Below are 24,795 nucleotides of genomic sequence, written 5' to 3'. Positions count from 1 at the left end.
ATTAATATTAATAAAATAGACTCCCATATAATTCTAACATAAAAAAGTATACTTTTAAAATGTAATTAGTTGTTTTTCTATGATTTTTATGAAGACTGTAAAAATGTAAAATTACCAACCATGCTGCTTATAAATTAAATGCTACTATTAGTAATCTATTTTCTAACCCATATATTACAAACATAATTTAAAATTGCTCAAAATATAACATCTAAAGAAAGAAAATAAACATATTGCACCTAAACATACCAAAAGCATTGTGTTTACAAATTACATCAAACACTTGCAAACCATGAAACAATCTATAAGCTTTATAATTAAACATTGTGTGGGTAGCAGGGGCGAAGAACGAACTCGAAATCATGCGAAACTAAATGAGAGAAGAACAATGGCGGTCGAGCATCAACGAGTGAGCTCAAAATCCTGCAAACCAACCGAACGTGGAACGTAAAGAATCAAATTATACTACATTTTTCTTAAAGAAAACTAACATAAAATATTACACCAAATGATCATCACAATACATGATTCACAAAGTTTAAAGCTCATAAAACATATAGATATCTAAAAGAGGGAATAATCTACATACCCAACTTTTGAAATGACAAAACTACCCTTTCATAACCCATTGCACCTCTAGTTAGAACTCTTTTCATCAAGAACATGCAAGCATTTATATATGATCTCAACAGCAGAATCAAGTTCCTGCTCCGAGATTATCAATGGCGGGACCAGTCTCACAACGTCTCCTTTTCCAGCTGTCAAAATCAAAAGCCCGGATTCTCGACAAGCATCAACAAGCGGGGTTGCAGCAACATCCAGCTCGATTCCAACAATAAGACCAAAACCTCGTATTTCTTTCACGTGTTTGTTTCCTTGTAGTTTTTTCTTCAACAAGTGTTTCAAGTAGTCGCCTTTTTTGGTGACTTCGGCTAAAAAGCTAGGGTCTGATACTTTATCAAAGACCGCGATTGCAGCAGCGCATACAAGAGGTCCGCCTGCAAACGTGCTTCCGTGATCCCCGTTGTTGATGGCTGCGTTGACTCTTTCGGTCACTAGTGTAGCTCCTATTGGTAAACCACCAGCTAGAGGCTTGGCAAGAGTCATTATATCGGGGGTTACATCATAAGCTTCATGGGCCCAAAGATAACCAGTTCGACCCAACCCACATTGAACCTACGGTTAGAAACATTAAAAACTTGCATATCACTAATATGAACAACATATGCACTAAAAAGATTAGGGGTGCAAATGAGCCGAGGGGCTCAAAAAATTTCGAAACGAGCCGAGCCGAACTTGAGCCTAAAATAAAGCTCGTTTATTTATCGAGCCCGAGCCTGACATGTGAAGCTCGTCAGGCTCGTCTAGCTTTATCGAGCCTTAGTGTAATATTAGTTTTGGTTAATATTTAATAACATTTACCCCGTATTAAAGGTTGTCTAGTAAACGAGCCGAGCTTTTTTAATCTTGTTTACGAGCCGAGCCCGAACCCAAAAATAAGTATTTTTTTGTAAACAAGCCCGAGCCCAAGCTTCACTTATCGAGCTCGCGAGCCTAAACGAATCTATTATTTATATAATTTTATTTAATATATTAATTAATAGATAATAAACGAGCCAAGCTCGAGTCGAGCTCGAGAAACTGTCAACAAGCCGAGCCCGAGCTCGACCTCAGCTCGGCTCGTTTGCACCCCTGAAAGATTTAAGAATTAACATAAATTCAAAATCAGGTTTGAAACTATGACATAGAACTTAAACTAAAAACTCACTAGTTTTTGGGCCTAACTAGGCGTTGGGCTTTAAACGGGCCGACACCAAGCTACGGTAAGAAACATTAAAAACTTGCATATCACTAATATGAACATATGCAATACAACTTACCTCATCAAAAACCAGCAGAGATCCAGCTTTATCACAAGCACTGCGTAACGATTTCAAGAACTCTTTTGTAGCACCGTATATTCCACCTTCACCCTGAATAGGTTCGACAAACACTGCAGCAATTTTGCCACTAGATAATAACTCTTGAACAGCATCAATGTCACCGTATTTTAAGAAAGTAACACCCGGCATCACAGGCTCAAAAGGTGTTCGGTAATGTTCCTTGCTGGTCAACGCAAGTGAACCGATTGTCCTTCCGTGGAAACTGTTGGTGAACGAGATAAACTCGGTAGGTGGGTCCGCCTTATTCGGGTGTGAAAACCGTTGGAATTTTCGTGAGAACTTTATAGCAGCTTCGTTTGCTTCTGTTCCTGAGTTGGAGAAAAAAACACGATCTGCAAATGAACTAGCAACAAGACGTCGAGCAAGATTCACCTGCAACAATTAACAAATATTTCGTTTGCATAATAATGTTTGAGAAAAGCGCGCCTAGGTGCGAGGTGCACTGAGGCGCAAGCCTCAGCGCCTTATGTAGCCTGAGGCGCAGGAGGTACAGAAAGCGCAGCTGAGGCGCGCTTTTTTTGCTGAAAAATCCACTCTGAGGCGCGCCTCATGTACATGACCCATTTTTGTGCAGCAGATTGTTGTACATCATGCTTTTCAGGCTGTACATGTATGTAATTTCAATACTAAAACATATATACAGCTTATTTGTGTCTATATATCAGGTAAATGATCCTATAAACCTATATAATATATAAAAAAAATTATATAATCGCCTTGCGCCTCACGTACGAAAAGCCCACCGCTTTTGCACTCCGCGCTTTGCGCCTCGGTTTTAGACCTCGTCGCTTTTGTGCGCTTCGCGCTTTTTTAAAACCAAGAATGCAATACACGGTACACAAATGGAATTTAGAAAAATAAAAAAGAGAGAAATTCATGACTTTCTATCAAGATCAGGAACCGAAAACAGACCAATCTAAAAATGCTATTAAACTCAAATAAAGGGTATCAAACCTGCGGAACAGTGTAATATATGTTGCTAACATGCGCAAGCACGTTCGCCTGATCGGTAACCGCCCGAACCCAATCGGGATCCCCATGGCCCAAAGCATTAACAGCAATACCCGACGTGAGATCAATATACTCTTTACCATCAATATCATACAACTTACACCCCTTTCCACTTGAAAGCACAAGTGGAGTTCTACCATATGTCCCAACTATAACTTCTTTATCATCGTTAATCACATCCGCCTGACTAACCGGCGTTTCAACCGCCGGTTGTTCCCCTAACTCGGTCGTTAACTGTGCCCGTAACTCGGTTCTACGAGGATTCGTTACATGAATCTTGTATCTAGCATTGTGAGGCTTTACATTAAGATTGTTATAACGATTTGCGAAGAATACAGGGTTGCATAAATTGAAAACTGATGACATTGTGGGTTTACAGCTGCAAAACATGAAATAAAAATAGAATTTTAGGGATATTGAAAGAAATAGAGACTTTACCTCAAAAAAGGCTGTTGATTTTGGGGGGGTTGTGGTTTTGTTGTTCGTAGAGACTTTACCTCAAAAAAGACTTTACCGGAGGAGGACGGTTGTCGGCTGGAGGACGGCAGGAGCGACTGGAGGAGGATGGCCGGAGCGGAGGTGGTCGCTGAGGGAGGAGGAGGCAGGGTGAGGGTGGAGGCGCCGCTGTTGTTCAGATGCTCGTAGAGTCTGTCTGCAGTGAATGTCAGATGAATCAAAGTTCGTGAGTGTTTTGCAAAGTTGGGCTAGCTCGTTTGGGCCTTGGGTTATGTTGTATTGGGCTTTACATCACATTTAGGCTTCAAGACCATCAAATGTTGGGCTGCATTTAAGTCGATATTGTTGTTCGATTTGTTAGGCTGCATTAAGTCGATATTATTCCTCTATTCATGCCTAAGTTCAAAACATGAGATCTGCATATTAATTTCTAAGTCTTTTCACACTTCTTACAAAATATCGTTTCAGTTCATCCTATTTCATTAGATTCCGGATGTGATATGGTTTCGAAGGAGAAAAAAAGATAGAATCGAACAACCGTACAAGCATTATGTTTACAGGAACCTCACACTATTTTACCACTTAACTTAGGGATATTGGATTTAAATAACCCAAACTTTCACTAATTGACCAATAGCACTTCCAACTTTCGATTTGTACCACAACACTCCCAATTTCCAACTTATTTTCTTTTGACACTCCTAAATCAACTGAACCTTAACCCAGATAGCTTATGTTAGCTGCCACGTCAGCAAAAAAATGTCATTTCAGATGCCACATCAACAAAAAACTAACTTAGTTAGGGTTCAGTTAGTTTGAGAGTGCTAGAGGAAAATAAGTTGAAAGTTGAGAGTCTTGTGGTAGAAATCGAAAGCTGGGAGTGCTATTGGCCAATTAGTAAAAGTTGGGGTTATTCAAATCCAATATTCCTTTCACTTAACCAATATATACCATATTTTATCACTTGATCTAGACAAAATACACCAAGGGTGAGCAATAACCGAATCATTAACTAAAACCGAACCAAAGTTAACCGATTACCGAATCAACCAAAGATTGGTTATCGATTTTCTTTGTACCCTCGGTTAACCGAACCAAAATGAATCATTCATATTTTCGTATTTTAGCTTTTACAAAATCCATTTAATGTATTTTATGTTCTATACCTCTGCTTCATGTATTAAACAAAATTAATCGAACCAAAGCAAAAACTGATAAACTGATCAAATAAACCGAACAAACTAACCGAAAACGGAATTATCAATAAAATAAATTAATCAATAACTTAAGTAATAACCGAATCAAACTAAACCGTGCCCCTGAAATACACAATAAGATAGAATGAATTTATAAAATAAAACATAAAAAAGTTCCTTAGCCCTAATCTCTCTTACCCACCATTTCTGCTATGATTCAACAGGTATTGTCTCAATTTTGGTTCAATTCGTGTTGTTTTTATTATTTTCTTGTTCGTAATCTGCTTCCCAGCTATGCTACTTCTAAAGTTTGTTTCGATTTGCTTATTTCAAAATATAATTCATACTACTTTGATTCTTGTTCAATTTTTGCCCTAATTTGGTGATCTGTTTCCCCCAAATTATGCTTCATATGCCCTGAATGCCAAAATGTTTAATTTTGATGATAAATAGCTGTTAAATACTTTCAAATTGAAATATATATGTTTGTTTGGTTATTTTCAGTTAAATTCTCTTCTATTAAACTGTGTTTCTTGATGAATTTTGTCATTGAAAAACAATATTTATAACAGATTTTGTGAACTTTATCTCTTGATGATTATTTTCCACTAGAAATGAATCAAGCCCTAACCTTTTTAGACATGATAAAATGAAGGGGAATTGGCCTGTAATAATCCCAACTAGACGTCATTGACCATTGTCAGACGCACCTTTGAATATTCCCCATGCCAGTCCCACCTTTCACCTATTTTTCTTCCACCGATCCGCAGTTAAAAAAACTTAACGGAGTTAAGTTTTTTTCCGAATTACAAACTGACGTATTAGGGCTTTTGATCAGAACGAGGATACAAGTCTATTGATGTAAAATTTATCTCGAAACGGTGCTCCAAACGAGTTGATTTTTGTTAATTAGAAGTTTAAACACCTGAATTGAAACACCGTTTTCATCGTTTGGAGCACAATTTCAAGGTAAGTTTACATCATTCGACTCGTATCCTCGTTCTGATCAAAAGCCCTTAAACGTCAGCTTGTAATTCAGAAAAAAAAAACTTAACTCCGTTAAGTTTTTTTAACTGAGCACCGGTGGAGGAAAAATAAGTGAAAAGTGGGACTGGCATGAGGAATATTCAAAGGTGAGACTAATGGCCAATGACGTCTAGTTGGGATTATTACAGGCCAATTCCCCTAAAAATGAAAAGTGTTATTGGTGATTATTCAAATGGATAACATAAACTTATTTTTTGCTAAAATGGAAATGGGTCAAACTGGTTGATAATTATAGATTGCTTTTTTTTTTTTGTATAATTTGATGATAGTTTGATTTTGTTTTGATGCAGATTTGATACTGGGTTGAAACTCTTCGGTGCTGATTGTATGATCAGAGGATTTTTGCCAAGCAGCAAATAAATAGAAGCAGGAAACCCGTTCACATGGAGAAAGAAGCGATTGCAGCAGCATCCCAAGAGGTTTCACAGGAATTCAAAACCCTAATTGATTCAGATGCTTTGGATTCCATGAAGCAGTTACAGCACACTATGTATGATCTCTCCGCCTTTACAATCTTATGCACTTTTTTTTTTTTTTTTTAAATTTACACACCTAGGCACACGCCTTTGGCGCTTTTGGCCACATAGCTAGGTGTTCTTCGGGTTTCAGGTTTTTTGTTATGGGAATCCTATCCGTAACCCGACCCAAATAAAATTCGGATTAGTCAGTTTCGGGTTAATCGGTATACAGATTTTTAAATACAAGTTGCAAGGCATACTTTACAAATTAACTTAACATGATTATTATTAAGTAAAAACACAAAATGCCAAATAAAAACACCCCCAACGTGATATTTCGTTCAAACTTCAAACCCATGCATTAAACATGTATATTACGGTATTACCTAAAAAACAACGTCAAATACAATAAGCACAAAACCAAACCGTATCAACCAATCGTATACACTAAAAAGAAAACGTCAAATCATATCAACCGAACCGAATCTTTTTAGTCTCTCCAATAACCAAGGAAGCACCGAAACAAAACATCATGTTCACAACAAAAAGTGAAAAAACAAAACATATGTGAGGAACTTTAGACTTTTCTGTTATTATGTATAAACATTAAATGTAATTGACATTTTTATGTAATTCGGGTCAACCCGATTAACATTTTTAACCCAATGACCGACCCGAATACTATTTTCGGGTTTCGGTTAAAAAGAAAGAACATCCCTATACATAGCTTTTAACATTCTATTGGATGGTGATTTGTGTAAGGTAGATTTAGATTTCTATTAAATGAGAAAGTTTCGTAGATATAAATGTTTCATTACAATGATGGGGCCAAATGAGTAGGAAGTCTCTCATATTGCTCAAAACTATTTGAATATCCTTTATTAACGTATTTGTGTGTATAAATGAATCTCACACTCTTCCACTCAACAAAATTATGATAAGTAAAGGAGATTGTTTTTGTATGTATAATTAATCTCTCATTGATGGCTGTATATTCATTTATTTTCCTGCTTTGGGCGCTATATTCAATGAGAGATTAATTATGAACTGTGTTCGCTTTTTTCCATAACTAACATCTTAGTGCTTGACTTGAACCAAAAAACACAACTCTTATCTTCTAATTACGTCAGCTGTTTTACTTTAAGTATGTTTTTATAAGTTTTTATGTATAAATAATTTTTAACTATTTTTTATAAAGAACGCATCACATACGTGATGCGCTCGCATCGCGCATCCACGCATCACGCATCCACGCATCACGCATCAGATTTTTGGACTAAACGCATCGGAGCGCATCACGCAATTTAAAACCAAGTGCCCGCTGCATTTCATAAATTCTAGACTATACAGTTAATGCGGTAAAATATCGGATATCGGTCAAGGACCGATATTTGAGATATAGGTTATCTCGGTGAGATATCGGTAATTTTAATATAATGCTATATATATAGCAATTTAAGACTAATAATTCAGTGATATATCGGTTTTATCGGTGATATATCGGTTATATCGGTCAATATTGCCGATATTTTACTAGGGGACCGATATATCACCGATATTAACTGCATAGATTCTAAATAGAAGCTAGGGCTGGTTTAAGTTTGTTCTTATGTTCGGTTCTATGGTTTTTCTTTTTGTATGTATAGACTTAAGTGCATTAGTTATATACCACTAATCATATTTAGACATCTTTTCATATTTTCACGTGTTCGCAAAATCAAAAGACTCTGTAGTCGAGGAGAACTCGTACCATGTAACCGTTATTCTTTGTTGCAAATGAACGCCTAGTGAGGTAACAATCTTCTGTCAATTTATATCGATCTGTTTGTGACGTAATCGCAGATTAGGGCGCCTGCAAGACAGTAATGCCGTCCTTTCTCATTTTAATGACTATTCAGAGCAATGTTTTGCTGAGGTGTCCGGTGATCTCTCTGCAAATACGCGCCTCTTAAAGTCAATGAAGTCAGACCTTGATTATATATTTCAAAAACTGAGGTTGGTTTACATTTGTTTCTTGTCAACTTACATGAGTTCGATGGAAACTGATTTTGAAACCAAAAAACCGAAACTTTATGAAGCTTTCGAGATTCGAGGCAACAATTTTGGCTTTGCATTTTGGTTCGGGACAAATGTGCAGTTTTTTTTAATATAAATAATTGGTATTATGTTGATGAAATGAATATGATTTTGTTTCAGGAGTCTAAAAGCAAAGATCAAAGCCACATATCCCGATGCATTCCCAGACGATTCAACGTTAGAAGCACTCGATGCACGACCAGATCTAGAAGTACCTCGGTAAAACTGTATTTAATGTTTTTTTTCCTTTTCAACTTCTTTCTGTGACATTGTTAACTTTCTGTTGACGTAACGTGCCGCTATTGTCAGAAACCATGTAACCTACTTATTGTAGAAGTGAGGTGTTATTATTGATGGTTGTACTTATTAAGTATACTCTCATGCTTGGTTTTAAAATGCGCGCATAGTGCGTGATGCGCACGACACGCTGATGAGATCGCATCAGGTAATGCGATGCGAGGATGATGTGCCATAAATCGCATTATGCGGTCCTGATGCGCTCGCTTGATGCGCCCTGATGCGTGCATTTTTCTGAAATCGGCCACTATAGAGTAAAATTATACAATGAGCTTGTAGAATGTGCTTACCAAGCTTGTACAATGAGCTGATGAAGTTGTTAAATGAGTTCTAGCATAGGTTACTTGTACCTTTTGCATAGACTATTTGTACACTTAAGAGTTCAAGGCTTATTTTGGTTACATTGAACATCTTTCATGGTACTAGAGCTATTTTGTTGTATTTATATATTTTAATCCCTAAATTTTTAGTGTTTAAAGTTAACAAGTTTAATTATTATCTATAAATATTTTTTTAAATAACAGACGCCTCGCATATGTGATGTGCGCGCATCACGCATCGGCTTTTGGGATCAGAACGCATCGGAACACATAGCATATTTTAAAACCAAGCTCTCATAGTCGTCTCATTAGACTTGGTGGATCAAGCGCGTTGGGTAATGAATCAAAATGGGTCATAACCAATTCTTTTGTCTTTTATGTTTTGAGTTAACTGCCTTCTTCGTCCCTTTGGTTTGTCCAATTATGTGAGTCCAGACCAAATTTCGAATTTGTACCATTTTCGTCCCTGACATTCTTGAAACATGTCGGTTTCGTCGAAAAAACTAATGTCTGTTAAAACCTGTTGGCATAACTGGACAAACCATAGGGACGAAACTGGCATAATAGATGTCAGTTTTTTTGGACGGAACTGACATAATAGATGTTAGTTTTTTTGGACGGAACTGGCATGTTTTAAGAATGTCAGGGAGAAAAATGGTACAAATTTGAAATTTAGTCTGGATTGACATAATTGGACAAACCAAATGGGCGAAAAAAGCAATTAACTCTTATTTTTTCTCTTACATGCATGGTTGCAAAAGTCGCTATGCGCTCCCTAGTCGGTAGACCGGGGAGTTGAGAGTACTCGGTCTAGGCGGAGAGTACTCAAGGAGTACTCGGACATGTTAAATTATAAAGAAATTATTTTTTGGAGATTAAATATATGTCAAATAACACAAATTTACTAATATTTATAACAAAATACGTGAAAATGATATTCATTCTTTAATATGATAGGCATAGAAATTATGTTTTATTATTATTTAAGGCAAACTAGGCCCGAGTTGACCTACTAGATCCAATTCTGGCCGAGGTTGACCGCATTTGACCGACTCCGAGTAATTAAGCGGAGTCGAAGAAAGTCGTCTCGGTAGCCTACCTTGTAGCGACTACTCGGGGAGTACTCGGCCTTGGAAACCTTGTTTTACAACCATGCTTACATGGATAATTAGCTATTTAACTTATTGGTTAAGTTCACCAATGTGTTGAAATTAGGTGATAGGTCCCTGTAAAAGGTTTTATTTATATACCAGTTTCAGCTAATAAAAGCAATAGAAGATGAAAACGATAGACATCATGATAACTTAAGTGAGATGTTAGTGTGTGATATGTTGAAGTTGATCCACACTTTCTAAATTATTAAGTGTATTTGCATACTCCAAGACGTAAAAGCAGTTTTAAGTTGTTTTACTAAAAAAATTGGACACTTGTGACATAAACATATATAATCCAAAAAAGTATATACATACAATGATGGTCTAGATTTTAAAATGAGACGGATCTTGAGTTTCATTTTTTTATATATATTTACATCTTACATATTTAGCTTTACACCTTATTACGTTTTGGGTTGAGTTTATTTCAGAACTCTAAATAGTTACATAATTGCAGAACTTTCAGAGCTCCTAATAAACAATCTTTTATTTATATATTTTTATATTTAAGGTACTTTTATTATTTATTATGCGTATTTTTATGATTGCATACATGTTAAAAGTAGTTTTATTATTTTTATATGTAATTTTATGATTACACATGTAAACTAGTTTTTTTACATATATGTAATTGGTTACATACATATATAATTTGGTTATTTCACATATGTAAACTACTTTTAACATGTATGCAATCATAAAAATACATATAAAAATGATAAAAATACCCTAAATATGAAAAAAAATATATATATATAAATTCATTGTTTAAAAGTTCTGTATTTACTGTTAATAAATTATCTTTAACCCATCATGTTTTACCTTCATATCTTTATCACATGAATTATCTTTCTTCTTTATCTTTACACTGTTAAAAACCACGTAGGAGATGGTAATTGAATGATGTAGATTACTTGGTTTGATGCTACATTCAAATCTTTATCGAGTATTGTTGTTGGGTACTCGGGTTAGTTCGCATCTAGCATTCTTATGCTATTCCAACCTTAGATACAATCTGTAACATGCAAAGAACTTGTTGGAAGGTGACCCTGAAGCAAAGCTCCAAGAATACCCCCGACTCTCAAGTTAGTGATTTTGATTTATACAAGATAAACATGTTACTAGGTCTGTAAACAAACTGAACGGACAAGAATACCAACACTTAAAGGAATGGATTTTATTATTCGTTAAATAAGTGAACATGTATGTGTTTGTGTCTGTTTATGGTTGCACGGTTTTACGTCGCAGCCCGCAACGAGGGGCTTGACACTAGTTATAAATAGAGTAAATTTCAAAGTTCGTCCTTTATGTATGTCTAATATATCAAAGTATGTCCTTTATCTTTAATAAGCTCAGAAAACATCCTTAATGTTTGAAAAACCAATCAGATTATGTCCTTTACCCTAAACCTTGTTTGTTTTCCCAGTTAAGTCAGGTCACATGTGAAGCACATGAGGGCATTAATGTCATTCTACCTACCAATATATATATACACCCACACATACATACAGAACACACACACTCTCATCTTTCTCTCTGCTCTCTCTCTCTCTACTACCACCACCACCACCACCCCACCACCACCACCACCACCACCACCACCGCAAAACACAACCTGCAACAATACACCTCCGACTAACACCACTTCAGCCACACCTCAGCCACCACCACACTTTAGCCACCGACCACACCACATCAGTCCCCCGTCGGTGACCATCACCTCCACCTCCACAAACAAAAACAAAATCAAATCCAAATTAACGAAAGAGTCAAATCAAATCAAATCAAATCCAAACAAACCTACAAACAAAATCAAACATACACAGGCCGCTGCCACCGCGCCACCTGACCACCGCCGCTGCCACCGCGCCACCTGACCACCGCCGCTGCCACCGCTCCCCCTACACAACCCTTTTCCACCCGAACCTACACCGTCTGAGTCATCAAACTCGCCACCACCACCGCCGCGTAAACCACCAGCCACCACCAATTTCAATCGCCGATCTGCCAACACCACCTCCACTTGCAATATCCATCACGAACAAAACCTGCCACCATCTTCCAAAAGCCCGATTCCTTTGATTAGGTGATGAATCAGTAGGGTTTTCGAGTTTTTTTTAGGTCAACAAAAATCCCCAAATTTCACCACCACAACCGTTAGATTAGAAAGACAGGGTTTTTCTTTTTGTTTTGTAGAGAGAGATGATAGTTTGCAGAAACTTGAAATTGAAGAGGATTGTAGGGTTTGAGTTTTCGTAGAGAGAGAGAGAGAGGGGCTGGTAGTAGAGAGAGAGCAGAGAGAAAGATGAGAGTGTGTGTTCTGTATGTATGTGTGGGTGTATATATATATTGGTAGGTAGAATGACATTAATGCCCTCATGTGCTTCACATGTGACCTGACTTAACTGGGAAAACAAACAAGGTTTAGGGTAAAGGATATAACTTGATTGATTTTTCAAACATTAAGGATGTTTTCTGAACTTATTAAAGATAAAGGACATACTTTGATATATTAGACATACATAAAGGACGAACTTTGAAATTTACTCGTTATAAATATAACATTCACAAAAGGAGAAATAAAGGTCAATCAAAGTTGTTTTTTTGTCTTTTAGTTGCGTTTTTTTTTTTTTGCTATTTTTTTTCTTTTTACATTTTCTCAGTCTTTTAGTTGTGTTTTTGCAAGTTTTTTATTTTATTTTAACTTTTAGCATAGACATTTACACTTGCTCAATATTTTAAAAGTTTTGCGAATCTTATTTTGACCCACTTGAGTTTTATGCATCTATTTTTTTGTTTGCGTTTTCAATAGCCCGGTAAAAGTTCGAGTTATTTTATGTTTCAATGTCGCCGCAACGAGCGGTATCATTATTTAACTGAAAAAAAACTATTATCTTGTGTGCTTATTTTTAACTACGCTTTGTATAAATCAAAGTTCGTTTACGTTTTGACGTAATTTTTTCTCGGTAATGAGTCACAGGTCCAATATTACAAGTTTCCGTGCTTATTTTTATGTGTGATTTCAGTTAGTCTACGTTTTGACATAAATTTTGTTTGGAAATGAGTCAAGTTATATATCCGACCGTATGAATTCGATTTACTTTAAATTTCAACACTGCCGCCGCAACGCACGACGGGGTTAAGATACTAGTTTGTAACACATTTGAGAACAACATTCATCGCAATTCAACTTTTTTTTTTTGAAAGCTAAATTTTTACACCATGAGGATTAACCCATGACCTCCTACTATCCTACACCTTATCTAACTCATCAACACCATTGGGTTATTCTTAATGGATAATCAACTTTGTTTAATTTAATAATTTCTAACAAGACCATTATCGTGGATTCACGGTCGACCCATAGCTTTCAATGAATGTATGCTTTCAATCCATTATTTCTTAATTGATTTTGCTTCTATTGATAAATCTTTTGGATATATTTTGTTTTCAACAGAGAATGTAAGATATGAACATACCGATAATCATATATAGAATTTCAATCCATATTCATATTTTTATTAAAAAAATTATTCAAAACAACCTTTATGTACTTCTAAAACTTCACACTATACCTTTCTCTTTAAAAATTGCCAAGATCAACTTTTAACTTGATTTTGTTACGGGGATAAACTTTTTAAATTAACATCGTTAAGTTTCTTGGTTATACTGAAAGATATAATGTGCAATTTTGAAAATACATAAAAGTTGTTTTGGACAGTTTTTTCTATTTTATGTGTCATCAAAGTACAAGCGCCGGATTTAACAATATGTAACCATATATAAATTAGTAAACGAGTTATCAACACAATTGGGAGTTTTGTGTAAGTCGCAACTTGGCTTTTTTTTTTTGGCTCACAAAACCTCCTATGAAGACATAAACATATTTGCTGATTGGTGTTTTGTCCCGAATGGTTGAAATATGAATATCTATATGCAGGGCAATGTTAAACATATAACAAAAACATTAAGGAGGTATTTGTTTACATTTTAATAAGGCTTTTAATGGTTTAGATTTTTTACTGGTTCAACACTTAATGGTTCATACTCTTTGTTTCGCGAGCAAATGTCTGAATGGTTCAAAAATTTACATCTGAATGATTAAGCATTATACAGAGTCTGAACGGTTAAGATCTCTAATCTGAATTGGTCAGACATTTGCCTCTGAATGGTTAACCATTATACCGGCTCTTAATGGTTCAGACCTCTTACTGATTCAGCACTTAATGGTTCTGACCTCTTATTGTTTAAGCACTTAAACATTCAGAAGTTGCCAAACAACCCCTAAGTTTGATAAGGGTTAAGGGAGTCGTCTCATTTTCTTCAAATTTCCACGCATAACACGTCAGTGTCACATTAGTTTTCCCTACCTTTCTCAATTTTACTCAAATTGCATGGTATCGTCCCAGATTTCCCCAACACTAAACTATGTTAATTAATTTTACTTTAAAACATTTATATATTGGAAATGTTTTAAATATGACTTTAAATAAAGGAAATAAATAAAAGATAAAAGTACATAAAAAAACTACATTCTTAAAATGATAGAAATTAAAAAAAAAAAACCTACAACAGTTTAATAAAATAAACCTAGTCGTTCATTTGGACATAGGCTTGGTGCCGATGTTTTAAATGCTGGATAAGATCCACTACTAATAGTGAAAAAATATTTTCTTCAATTATTCATTCATTTGGCAGATCGTCTATGTGTTCAGGTGATATTACCGCACTAGTATATTTGAAAATCATATTGTATAAGATAGTAGACGTGTACATGATTTTTCTAATCCTTTGGGGATGTAGTGGCCTTGCAGGTTGTGCGAGAATGTGCCACTTGCCTTTTATGACCCCAAAAGCTCTTTCAATGTCTTTTCGTGCCGCTTCGTGTGCTTTCTTGTAGCGACAACGTTTTGCATCGTTTTCCGGCAGATGCAACAACTTCTTCACTATTGTTAATAACCGAATCTATATTGGACACTATTTGCCAAAAAAGGACAGTGAGGGATGGATCCATCCATATAATTATTTAATAAATGTGATGGGTCGAGGATGTTGATGTTTGTTTGATCAAAAGGGGGTCCAATTAAAAAACGCATGTCAGAACCACAAATCTTAAGCATGGCACTGCTTCAAGCATAATAGCCGGAATCTTATAATCACCCCTCCTGAATTGACCTCGCCATTCTCGTGGACAATTTTTCCAAGGCCAGTGCATACAATCTATAGGATCAGAAGCTTACAAACACGCTTTCCAAAAAGGGTTGATCAAGTGTTATAGGACACATTCTCACTTTCGCATACACGCACTACGAACTAGAAGCTTACAAACACTCTTTGCAATCAGTTGTTACACACTTGATCAACATCCGAAGTTGTAATCACTTTTCATTGTTCAATATAGTACGTTGGTGGTTAATAGTTTTCACCAGCTGAGGTTTTTGTGTCGGCGATCTACTAGTGATCAAGGGTTTTTCCTCATATAAATCTATGTGTTCAATTGCATTTACAGTCTTACATTCATTTCTATCATTGCTAATCATCTAAGCATTCTACCTTACATTTCAGATTTGGTTACATTATCCTTAATCAGATTTTTGACCAAAACAACTACCATTCCCTTAAATTACATAGCTAAGTTTATTATCTATTATTGTTATATATTTTGATTTATTTAGAGTAAAATGTCATTTTCTTTCCTGAGATTTGGATGTTTTTGCGACTTTCGTCACAAGGTATCATTTTCATCCAAAAAATTTGAAATCTTGTCATTTTCAACCAAAAGAGTTATTTTCTGATGGACCAAACCAAAGGTGAAGGACTGTAAAGGAAAAAAAAACGTTTTGTCTGAAAGACATTGGCCAAACCTCAAAAGACAATTTTTGCAATTTACTTTAGTATTTATCTTTAACTTTATTTGTTAATCATTATTTTATCTTTACTTTAAATATTGGCCGGGATAATGATTGACATTTTATAGTCATCATTCTTTATTGTTAGGCTTTTCATTTCACTATATAACAACAATGTAGTTTTCAAGTTTTTATGAATTCTTTCATAGTATCATTAAACTCAAGGGGCCCCCGGGTGGAAGAACAAAACCCCGTGATGATGAATTATAACGCGTGGAAATAGATAAAACACCACCGTCACTGTTTTACATCACGCGTCAATTTGATAACGCGTGAAGAATGGAAGACTGTGAGGGTTTATCGTTGGGTTGTGGGTGATGGGCATTTCCATTTTCCACTAAAATCCATCACCAGTGATGGAATAAAGCTTGATGACGTGGCAGAACTTGATTGTAAGTTGTGAGTGAGTGATGAGTCATGAGTGATGACCACCCCTACCCCCTAATTAGTTCTTTCAAGAACCTTAAATTCTGTGATTAGGGTTAGAGGTTTACATTTCCAAAATTAAACGAGACCATTAATTAAACCCTCAAATCCAAGTATTAGCATATTATAAAAGTTGCAAAACATTTGTTGATAAGATTTTCCGACAAACATAAAGTCGGTCCAGATGTGACACCGATGATGTCTACGGATGTGTTTTCACTCAAATGTTATAGAGTAAGTACGTATCTTTTTCCTTTGACCAATCTATCCCAATATTAAACATGTAAACTTTTGTTTGTATATGTACAGAAATATTAAATTTGTAGCATTAAAGTAGCATATCAACATCATATAGCCTCCACAAACCGACACGTATAGGACGATGATCATGCATGTTAGCTTTATAGCCAGTGAAAAAGTTAACATCCAATCCATTCGAATGAGCATCAACAGTAAAACAAATAGTTTTGAACAAAAGAGTACATGTTAAACTTTTAATGACTTGTGTATCCGACAAATGTTTCAAAGAGAAGAAAGAAACACCCATTATTTCAGTGCTAGATTTGGCAAAAAGGTGTAGCCCTGCAAGGACGAGGATTCTACTTTTAGTAATAAGTGACCAAACATTCTCAACATTTTCAGATAAATACCCCACAATCTTAATGCCATTTTGATCCCACTTTCTTCTTTAATTCTTCTTCTCTCTCTACAACCTGATCCAAATCTTTAACTTGATGCACTTCTTCTTGTTGTTTTAGTGTTTTGATCAAGGGTTTTGTCATTTGTGGAGTGTTTGATGATTTTTTAACAGCAATGGAGAAAAGAAACTGTGTGAGGGATGATAACAGGTTGAAAGATCTCAATTTTCTTGGTGCAAGATCAGCAACAAATGGAGTTTTTAGTGATTTTCTAAGAGATAAAGATGGTGTTAATGGAGAGGTGGGAGATTTAGTGCATGGGTTCTCATGGCCTCCAAGATCTTATACTTGTACTTTTTGTAAAAGAGAGTTTAGATCTGCTCAAGCTCTTGGTGGCCACATGAATGTTCATAGGAGAGATAGAGCTAGGCTTAGACAAATGTCATCCTCTCAAAACTTCTCTTCAAACTATAGTAGTTTGTTCAAGCTTAACCTCCATCCAAACCCTAATTCTAACCCTAATTTCTCACCTCAGTTTTCTTCAAACTTGTCACCCTCTACAACAGTGTTATCTCCCTCATATGTACAACATGATTTGTCATACTCATCGCCGACTGGTAACACGTCCTATTGTTTGCGCGATAAAGGTGGTGAAGATCTAACCATGAAGAAATCTCATATACCCGGTTTTGGGTTTTGTAAATTTCTTGGTTTTCCATGTGAAAATGAGGGTAAGATTGTAAAGAATTCAGAGATTGTTAGATGGGATTCGGAGATCGGCTTGTTTGGTGAATCGGAGACGGATGATTTGGACTTGGAACTTCGACTCGGTTGCTCTTAGTACTTGGATTAACCATTAAGCGTTCAACGTTAATAAGAAGGTGCATCTTGATGACTTGTTTTATAATATTGGGGTTAATCTTCATTATGATATGTGATTTGCAATTTTTTAATATGTATTTGAGGGCAAGAACTTGTTTTGTAATGTACTTTGCAATTTTTTAATATGTATTTGAGGGCAAGAACTTGTTTTATAATGTACTAGTGTCTTTGGGAACATATGTTCGTATATAAGATGAAACAAATAATAGAACTGGTTTTTATTTTTCATTTTGATAACACTAATTTCCTAACATCATATTACTTAATAAAAATTTCAATGATGCTTTTGAAAATACAACTATACTTTCCAATCCAAATTTTCTGATATTTATTGATTATGTAGTTATGATGTTAATAAAATCACTAACAAACTAGAAAATATTCCTATAGTGTTTTCATTACAAAAACAAAAAATCTCTAAAACACATATCATATATATGGATCTAAAACTACTTGTAATCTAGAGATTAATAACTTATCGTCTATCTTCACCGATTAAATTTATTCTAGAGGAGCTTTTTACCTCTCTTAATCCATAACCTAGAGACATACACCACAAATGGGTGACTAACATAAAGCTAGTGAACAGGACACACATACGTAAAACTTTATATATCTAGTTTGCGAGGACACGTCAAACCTTAGATCAAGTCACTCATTAGTCTTAATACTAGCAGCGGTACCGACGATATAATCGACCATGGATAGACTGTCGATGTGGTGTTTCTATTATAAATACTCTTTTGCACATTATCATCATACCTCCCACATACTGTGTTTGAATAAAAAAAAGTTTAGTTACGAATATGAGCTAAGACTATCCGCATCAGTGAAAGGCTATCCTTTCTACAAACAGCCTAATCAGCATGCCACATCAGCTTTTCATTTATTCTTCCCACAAACACTTTTTACCCACAACAATAACATATATATCCTTCCCACAAACAACCTTATTATAATTATTTTATTAAATTTACACTAAATAAAAAACGAAAGGACCCACCATTCCCCCATTCTTCACCATTCTTCCCCAAGAATCTTTAAGAATGAACACCCTCTATGTCATCCTCTACAACACCCACTAATCCATTCCTCTCACAAATGCCCTCCACATAGGCCAAGAATCACCTACAAACATCCTTGATGTGGATAGTCTAAGCAAATAATTTAATTAGGTCCTACTAATATGTGGACAACTCTAGGTCCCACAAAGTACATGGAAACTCTGTTCTCCATGTCGAAGTCTCACCAATAAACCTCATTGTAGCAATGTAACTAGGGTCCCACCAATATGTGAACAATCCCTTGTTTTACCAACACAAATTATCACCATGTAAACACCCACATAATTAACTTTGAACCTATATCACAATTAGCATAGACGTTGTATGTATTCAAGCGTTTGATTTGACTATACTAGTCAAGAGATAAACCGCAAAAATTGTATTAGAATGATTGTTATATAATTAGGGTTAAAATGATGTGATGTACATATGTATAGAATACAATGTTACACTTTTTACCCCGTACTATTATAATATTACACATTTCAAAGGTAATTCAACGTTTAAATTTTCCAATTTTTAAATACAATAGATGGTTACCCAATATTAACCCATCCTTAAAATCTAGCATACCATATACATCTCTCACAATGTTATCTTCACTCAGTTTTAACATGTAACTAGTAATGATGCACTAGTATTTATAGTGAACACTTGATCGACTAGAACACGTATACACATAAGCTTGCAATTCAATCATTCTCCACCAATATACACGAAAACAAGGCACAAGTCATAAGGTCTTTAAAGAGTTGTAACGGGGCTAAGCTAAAGGTATGGAATAGGATATTTGAAAGTGGCTAAGGTGATGAAAATTCAATTTTTATTACATCAAATTAACAAAACAAACTACACAACTAAACAAAAAGTATAAGGCAAAACTCCACCTTTATTCCATGAACCACAACACAATTTTTTTTTGTATTTTTCGAAATGATTTTCAACTATTTTTCATCACATTTTCGGATTTTTTTTTCACAACTACCCAAAGCAATACTTACAAAGTAGAACAAACCTAAAATCGGATTTTCATCACTCGGTTAAAAATAAAAAGGTAAATGAGTTGTTCAAATAAAAGGTTTAGGTTCAAAGTTAGCGACATCGGGATTAGTTTGGGTAAAGTTGATATAAAATGGTGTATACCTAAAAAGGTTTATTCTAATGCCTTAATCATTCTTGTGCTCGTAATTGGTATATGGTCTTAAACGCATTAAAGTTGCAAGTTCTACAATACGTGAAGTAATGGCACACTCAACCAAAGAAATATATATATTATATGATATGTGTAAGGGGCTCAATACCTCACGTGAAAAGGGTAGATATGCGATGTGCACAACGTACTAACTTCTTAGGCGGACTATTCCGAAATAAACAACCGTATTTTTTCTTATAAAACCACGTTGAATATCCATCATGCTAATTTTTCGAAACTTGACCATGCAAAAGACCAAATGGTCTGTGCAATTATCTGGACCTGAGATATTACAAGAAACAACAGACAAAGTTATTCAAGTCAAGGAAAGACTAAAAGCAGCACGTGATAGACAAACGAGTTATGCTGACAACAGGCGCAAACCGTTGGAATTTCAAGTAGGAGACAAGGTATTGTTAAAGGTTTCTCCATGGAAAGGAGTGGTAAGATTCATCAAAAGAGGAAAGCTAAGTCCCAGGTATGTTGGACCCTTTGAGATTATCAGGAGAATAGGACCAGTAGCTTATCAGCCACAACTGCCAGAAGAAATGGCAGGAATACATGATGTATTTCATGTATGCAATCTCAAAAAGTGTTTAGCCGATGAATCATTAATAATACCTCTTAAGGACATAGAGGTAAATGAAAAGCTTAAGTTTGTAGAAAAGCCTCTACAGATTGAAGACAGAAAAGTCAAGAATCTCAAACACAAGAGATTGGTTCTAGTTAAAGTGAAATGGGATTCCAAGAGAGGGCCAGAATACACATGAGAGCTTGAATCAGAAATGCAAAAGAAATATTCACACCTATTCCAGTAGATCTCGAGGACGAGTTCTAAAACAAGGTGGGTAGGATATAACAATCCTCCTAAAATATTTTCGACACCCCAAATAAATTTAGAATGTCCCTATACGTCCTAAAATACACCTTGTATACGAAAACATGCCCCAAAATACCTTAAAATTTATAAAAATCAAATAAAAACAATTATTTAAGTCTGTCGCAGGGCGCAACAGACTGGTCTTGGTTCTACGCGGGCCGCGAGCGCCCATCTACGAGGCGGCACCCTGAGCTGCCACGTGGCAGCCCCGTGTCAACCCTAGTTCGACGAATCAGCAAGGCTAGGGCCTACAACCCTAGCTCGCGGGGCGCGTAAGCCCCTTGTGTGGCTTTCCCAGGGCGCGACAAACCCGACGAACAACCCTATAAAAGGGGCCATCGGCCTTCAGTTGCAAACCGTTCATTTTCTTGATCTCTCTCTCAATTTTCTACATAGAAAATATAATATCGGGCATAATACCCCCCCTAAAATAACGAAGTTCTGCCTCGTTGTAAGTATTTTAACCCCCAGTTACGTATTAGATACGCTGCCCGATTGATCTAGCACTCCGTAACGGCTGTTGAGGCTCTGCCCGACGTAGTCGTTGGAGTTCTGTCTCGGGGAGGGTATAACTAATGTAAATTTGGGTTATTATACTAACGCGTGTGCATTATTTAAAATTTATAGATTATAGCTAGGAATCCACATGAAATTACCTAAGATAACAATGTGAGTAATCCTCCTTTTTGCAAACTGTTTTACAAAGCCTCAATGTTTTAAATTATAGTTCATAGTGATTGAGTATTTGTAATTTCTACAATTATCGTCGGTATGTTGGGGTTTTATATACACAATTTGTTACTAAATTGTGAGTAGTAACATTTCCACAAGTCGGGTTGACAGTTCCATGGGTGGTAATTAAAGTAGAAAAATAAACAAATGTAATTGCGAGATCGCCCTCAATACTGTAAAACTGATAAAACCTGTCTTGATTAAATTGAGATTCACTCACCAGTATTTCCCACTGATAAAATGTTTTTAAACGCGTTTCAGGTAACAAAATGTGAAAGCCAAATAGAAGCCAGCTGGACAGCACTGAAGGCTTGGAAAAGTGGCTATAAAAGTTACCTAAATAAAGAAGATGTTTTATTTCAATAAAATAGGGGTTATCCCTATAAACCTGTTTGTAACGAAAACTTGGGTTTTATCCCAATATAATTATTATTATAAAATGTGATGTTTTACTCTGATAAAATATTTTCTAACTACGGTCCTGATGAAATTTCCGCTGCTAAATAATGATAAACACCGATACCACCATCTCTAAGTAGGCCGCGGCCACCCGCCTCCCGAGGCAGGGGTCGGGAGTTGCGACAGCAATCCCTTGATGACTTTTCTAATCATGCTTTTAAATCGCTTTTAAGAGGACATTTTTGAAAAAATTAAAAATTTTCCTCCATCCCAAAACTTGAGGTCAACACTGTTCTCAATGTATAGTGTTTAATGAAGGACTAAAAATCTTAAACTTTTTCTTCACATCCCTAAACTTGAGGTCAACATTGTCCTCAATGTGTAGTATTTGGGATGGGGGCTTTTCAAAACGCAAGAGATGTGACACGACTTTTCCTCTAAGAATTCACCCTGTTCAAAACTATACAATTACAGTCCACTTATTCTACTAATTAAACAATCAAAGTTAAGTACAAGGAAGGTATGCACCCGGTTTGCTAATTCCTCATGGGCTCCTCATTCTTCGGTAAATATGGTTATCCAAAGCGAAGATAAACTACCTATAAATCTTAACATTGTGTAGAAACAAACTCCTCACAATAATCAAAACCCGTTAGTTACTTCATTTTTACCAATCTTATGAAAATTTTACCAAGCCATTCGTTATTTAACTTTGATTTTGTAGAAAGAAATTTACAACAACAAGCCTAACTCACCTTTTAAGAATCAGAGCCGCATTTAGCATATGCATGCAAGCCCTTTAAACATCTCGATAGCTCGGGAGGACTAGGAAGGTCTCATGAGGGTTGTATAGGGAACACTAGTTCATTTAACTACTAAAATTGAAATACGCAACAGAAGATAAATAAAAGAAAAAAACAAAGTAAACACAAAAATATACAGCAACAACATGTGTCATACCTCACCACCTATCGTTGATATCGTTCATTCTCCTCTCGCGATGGGTACGGTTGGTACGGATAGTCTGTGAGAGCCAACATCATCTCGTTAAAGCTATCAAGCGGGCTTCTTCCATCGGGTTGTAGTGGCATAGGAATAGGAACAAAGCTAGAAGCAACACTTTGAGGCCAATGAACTGATCTCTGAACAGATTCAGGTTGAGCTCGAATGGTCGAGTAGTCCGTCCATGAGACATACTCTTGATAGTCACGACCTGCATCAAGGTCCCTTTGATGTCGCTCCTGATCATGGATGATGTGGGCATTTTTTATTGCCAATTGTTGTGTGGTACCTATTGTCATCCACCTTCTATCATCCAAATTGTTTCTCTCAATCTGGAGCCTATCTTGCTCATTTTCCCATGCTCTCTGACGGGCCTCTTCCGTCAACCTATGGGCTTCTTGCTCATTCCAATACTCTTGTTGAGCCGCCCAAAGCGCTTCTTGTTGCGCCCTCCATTCTCTCTCACTTGCCAATCTCGCTTATTCTCTCTCGCGGGCTTCCCCAAGCACCGCGGACACATTGTCATACACACCATTAAGAAAGCACAATTAAGACAGCACAATAGTGGCATGCTACTGCCATAAAACATATTGTCATACACACCATTAAGAAAGCACAATGGTGGTATGGTGAGGGTGTGGGTGTGGGTGTGGGTAGAGGTGTACAAATCGGTTAATCGGTTATTGTAACACCTCGAAATTTTGTGTCCAATAATGTGTTAACACGTGTCATGAGTTTACACGTGGCATTAAATATTAAATAAAGGACTAAAGTTGACAAACCTTGAAAGTATGTAAATTCGAGGGTTATAAATGTCAACGAAGGGTAAATATACTGTATAGTAACCCTAAATGATGCTCGTACCTTCAAACGAATAAATCATGGATCGTACGGAGCGAAACGCGGGAGAAAGTGAGAGATTACAAGCTACAGGGGTTAATTGTGTCAACATGTTTAATTTATACCTCTGAGTGACCCTTTGACGAACCCAAGGCTTTGTAACAGTAAAATACACTCACTAGAATATACTATATAAATTTCGCGAAGTTTCGTTTTAAAACGAGAAAGTTATGATCAAATTCGTACGGGAGGGGTTAAAAGCGTCAACAATAAAAGTTAAGGCTTTTCAGATAGTAATTAAACTAACTGGGGACTTAACAATGCGGGTAAAAGTCACGAGGCCCTTAATCGTAAATAATCGAGGGCCAAATCGCAAAGTTACCCCTTCGAAACCGAAAGGTCAGGCTAATCATTACAAAAGATTTGAAAATATTGGTAATTAACCCTCAGGTGGGCCGCGTTAGGAATATGGTTGAGCTAATGCGGGCCGCGCGCCAGGTGAAGATACGTTTTCTGACATTAGGATTCATGCGGCCCGCGTGTGAGTTGCTTGAATCCTAATGCGGGCCGCGTACGAGTCCCAGATGCAGCAACTTTGGACAGATGCAATGTTTGAGCTAGTGAACGATCATTGAGGCAATTAATGAAGCATGGGCGCCCTCTACATGACCCCTAGCACCCAGGGCCACCTGCTGAATATCCATGATCCCTTGTAGGTTGATGTGTAATGATCTTAAGCCCAATCTTTCACTATAAAAGGCACCACATTGCACATAAGTGAAACACACCTCAAAACCTGCTCTCTTGATCATCTCTGGAGCTTCCAAGCATTCTTCTATCATCCTTAGTCGTGCACCAAGCTTCTGTAAGTTG

At 36.2% G+C, this 24,795-nt stretch overlaps 3 protein-coding genes across 4 annotated transcripts; 2 read left to right on the top strand and 1 right to left on the bottom strand.

Moving 5' to 3' along the window:
* Positions 1-172: 172 nt before the first annotated feature.
* Positions 173-3,622, bottom strand: LOC110910516 (acetylornithine aminotransferase, chloroplastic/mitochondrial). 2 transcript variants are annotated; one of them, XM_022155157.2, is made up of 5 exons: positions 3,452-3,622; positions 2,898-3,333; positions 1,881-2,315; positions 590-1,176; positions 173-423 (listed from the first exon to the last, which is right to left on the bottom strand). In XM_022155157.2, exons 2-4 carry the CDS (start codon positions 3,318-3,320, stop codon positions 637-639), a joined length of 1,398 nt encoding a protein of 465 aa, XP_022010849.1. In that variant the 5' UTR covers positions 3,321-3,333; positions 3,452-3,622; the 3' UTR covers positions 173-423; positions 590-636. The 2 variants fall into 2 exon arrangements, with proteins under 2 accessions (XP_022010849.1, XP_022010848.1); XM_022155156.2 differs by having other exon boundaries at positions 219-1,176.
* A 1,094-nt stretch (positions 3,623-4,716) lies between these two features.
* Positions 4,717-8,553, top strand: LOC110910519 (kxDL motif-containing protein 1). The gene is made up of 4 exons (XM_022155159.2): positions 4,717-4,830; positions 5,944-6,143; positions 7,954-8,106; positions 8,308-8,553. Exons 2-4 carry the CDS (start codon positions 6,037-6,039, stop codon positions 8,408-8,410), a joined length of 363 nt encoding a protein of 120 aa, XP_022010851.1. The 5' UTR covers positions 4,717-4,830; positions 5,944-6,036; the 3' UTR covers positions 8,411-8,553.
* Positions 8,554-16,985: 8,432 nt separating this feature from the next.
* LOC110914758 (transcriptional regulator SUPERMAN) lies at positions 16,986-17,969 on the top strand. The gene has a single exon (XM_022159499.2). It carries the CDS (start codon positions 17,107-17,109, stop codon positions 17,770-17,772), a length of 666 nt encoding a protein of 221 aa, XP_022015191.1. The 5' UTR covers positions 16,986-17,106; the 3' UTR covers positions 17,773-17,969.
* The last annotated feature ends 6,826 nt before the right edge of the window (positions 17,970-24,795 follow it).

This window comes from Helianthus annuus, chromosome 15 (genome assembly GCF_002127325.2).
Source record: "Helianthus annuus cultivar XRQ/B chromosome 15, HanXRQr2.0-SUNRISE, whole genome shotgun sequence".
Lineage (NCBI taxonomy): Eukaryota > Viridiplantae > Streptophyta > Magnoliopsida > Asterales > Asteraceae > Helianthus > Helianthus annuus.
This window is presented reverse-complemented; position numbering and strand designations above follow the sequence as displayed.

Excerpts from the sequence above, each read along its gene's own strand:
- LOC110910516 (XM_022155157.2), bottom strand. The coding sequence starts at position 3,320 with ATGTCATCAGTTTTCAATTTATGCAACCCTGTATTCTTCGCAAATCGT. Across the intron at positions 2,316-2,897 it reads TATATTACACTGTTCCGCAG|GTGAATCTTGCTCGACGTCT; the intron begins GTTTGATACCCT and ends TAATTGTTGCAG. Across the intron at positions 1,177-1,880 it reads CTCTGCTGGTTTTTGATGAG|GTTCAATGTGGGTTGGGTCG; the intron begins GTAAGTTGTATT and ends TTCTAACCGTAG.
- LOC110910519 (XM_022155159.2), top strand. The coding sequence starts at position 6,037 with ATGGAGAAAGAAGCGATTGCAGCAGCATCCCAAGAGGTTTCACAGGAA. Across the intron at positions 6,144-7,953 it reads AAGCAGTTACAGCACACTAT|ATTAGGGCGCCTGCAAGACA; the intron begins GTATGATCTCTC and ends ACGTAATCGCAG. Across the intron at positions 8,107-8,307 it reads TATATATTTCAAAAACTGAG|GAGTCTAAAAGCAAAGATCA; the intron begins GTTGGTTTACAT and ends ATTTTGTTTCAG.
- LOC110914758 (XM_022159499.2), top strand. The coding sequence starts at position 17,107 with ATGGAGAAAAGAAACTGTGTGAGGGATGATAACAGGTTGAAAGATCTC.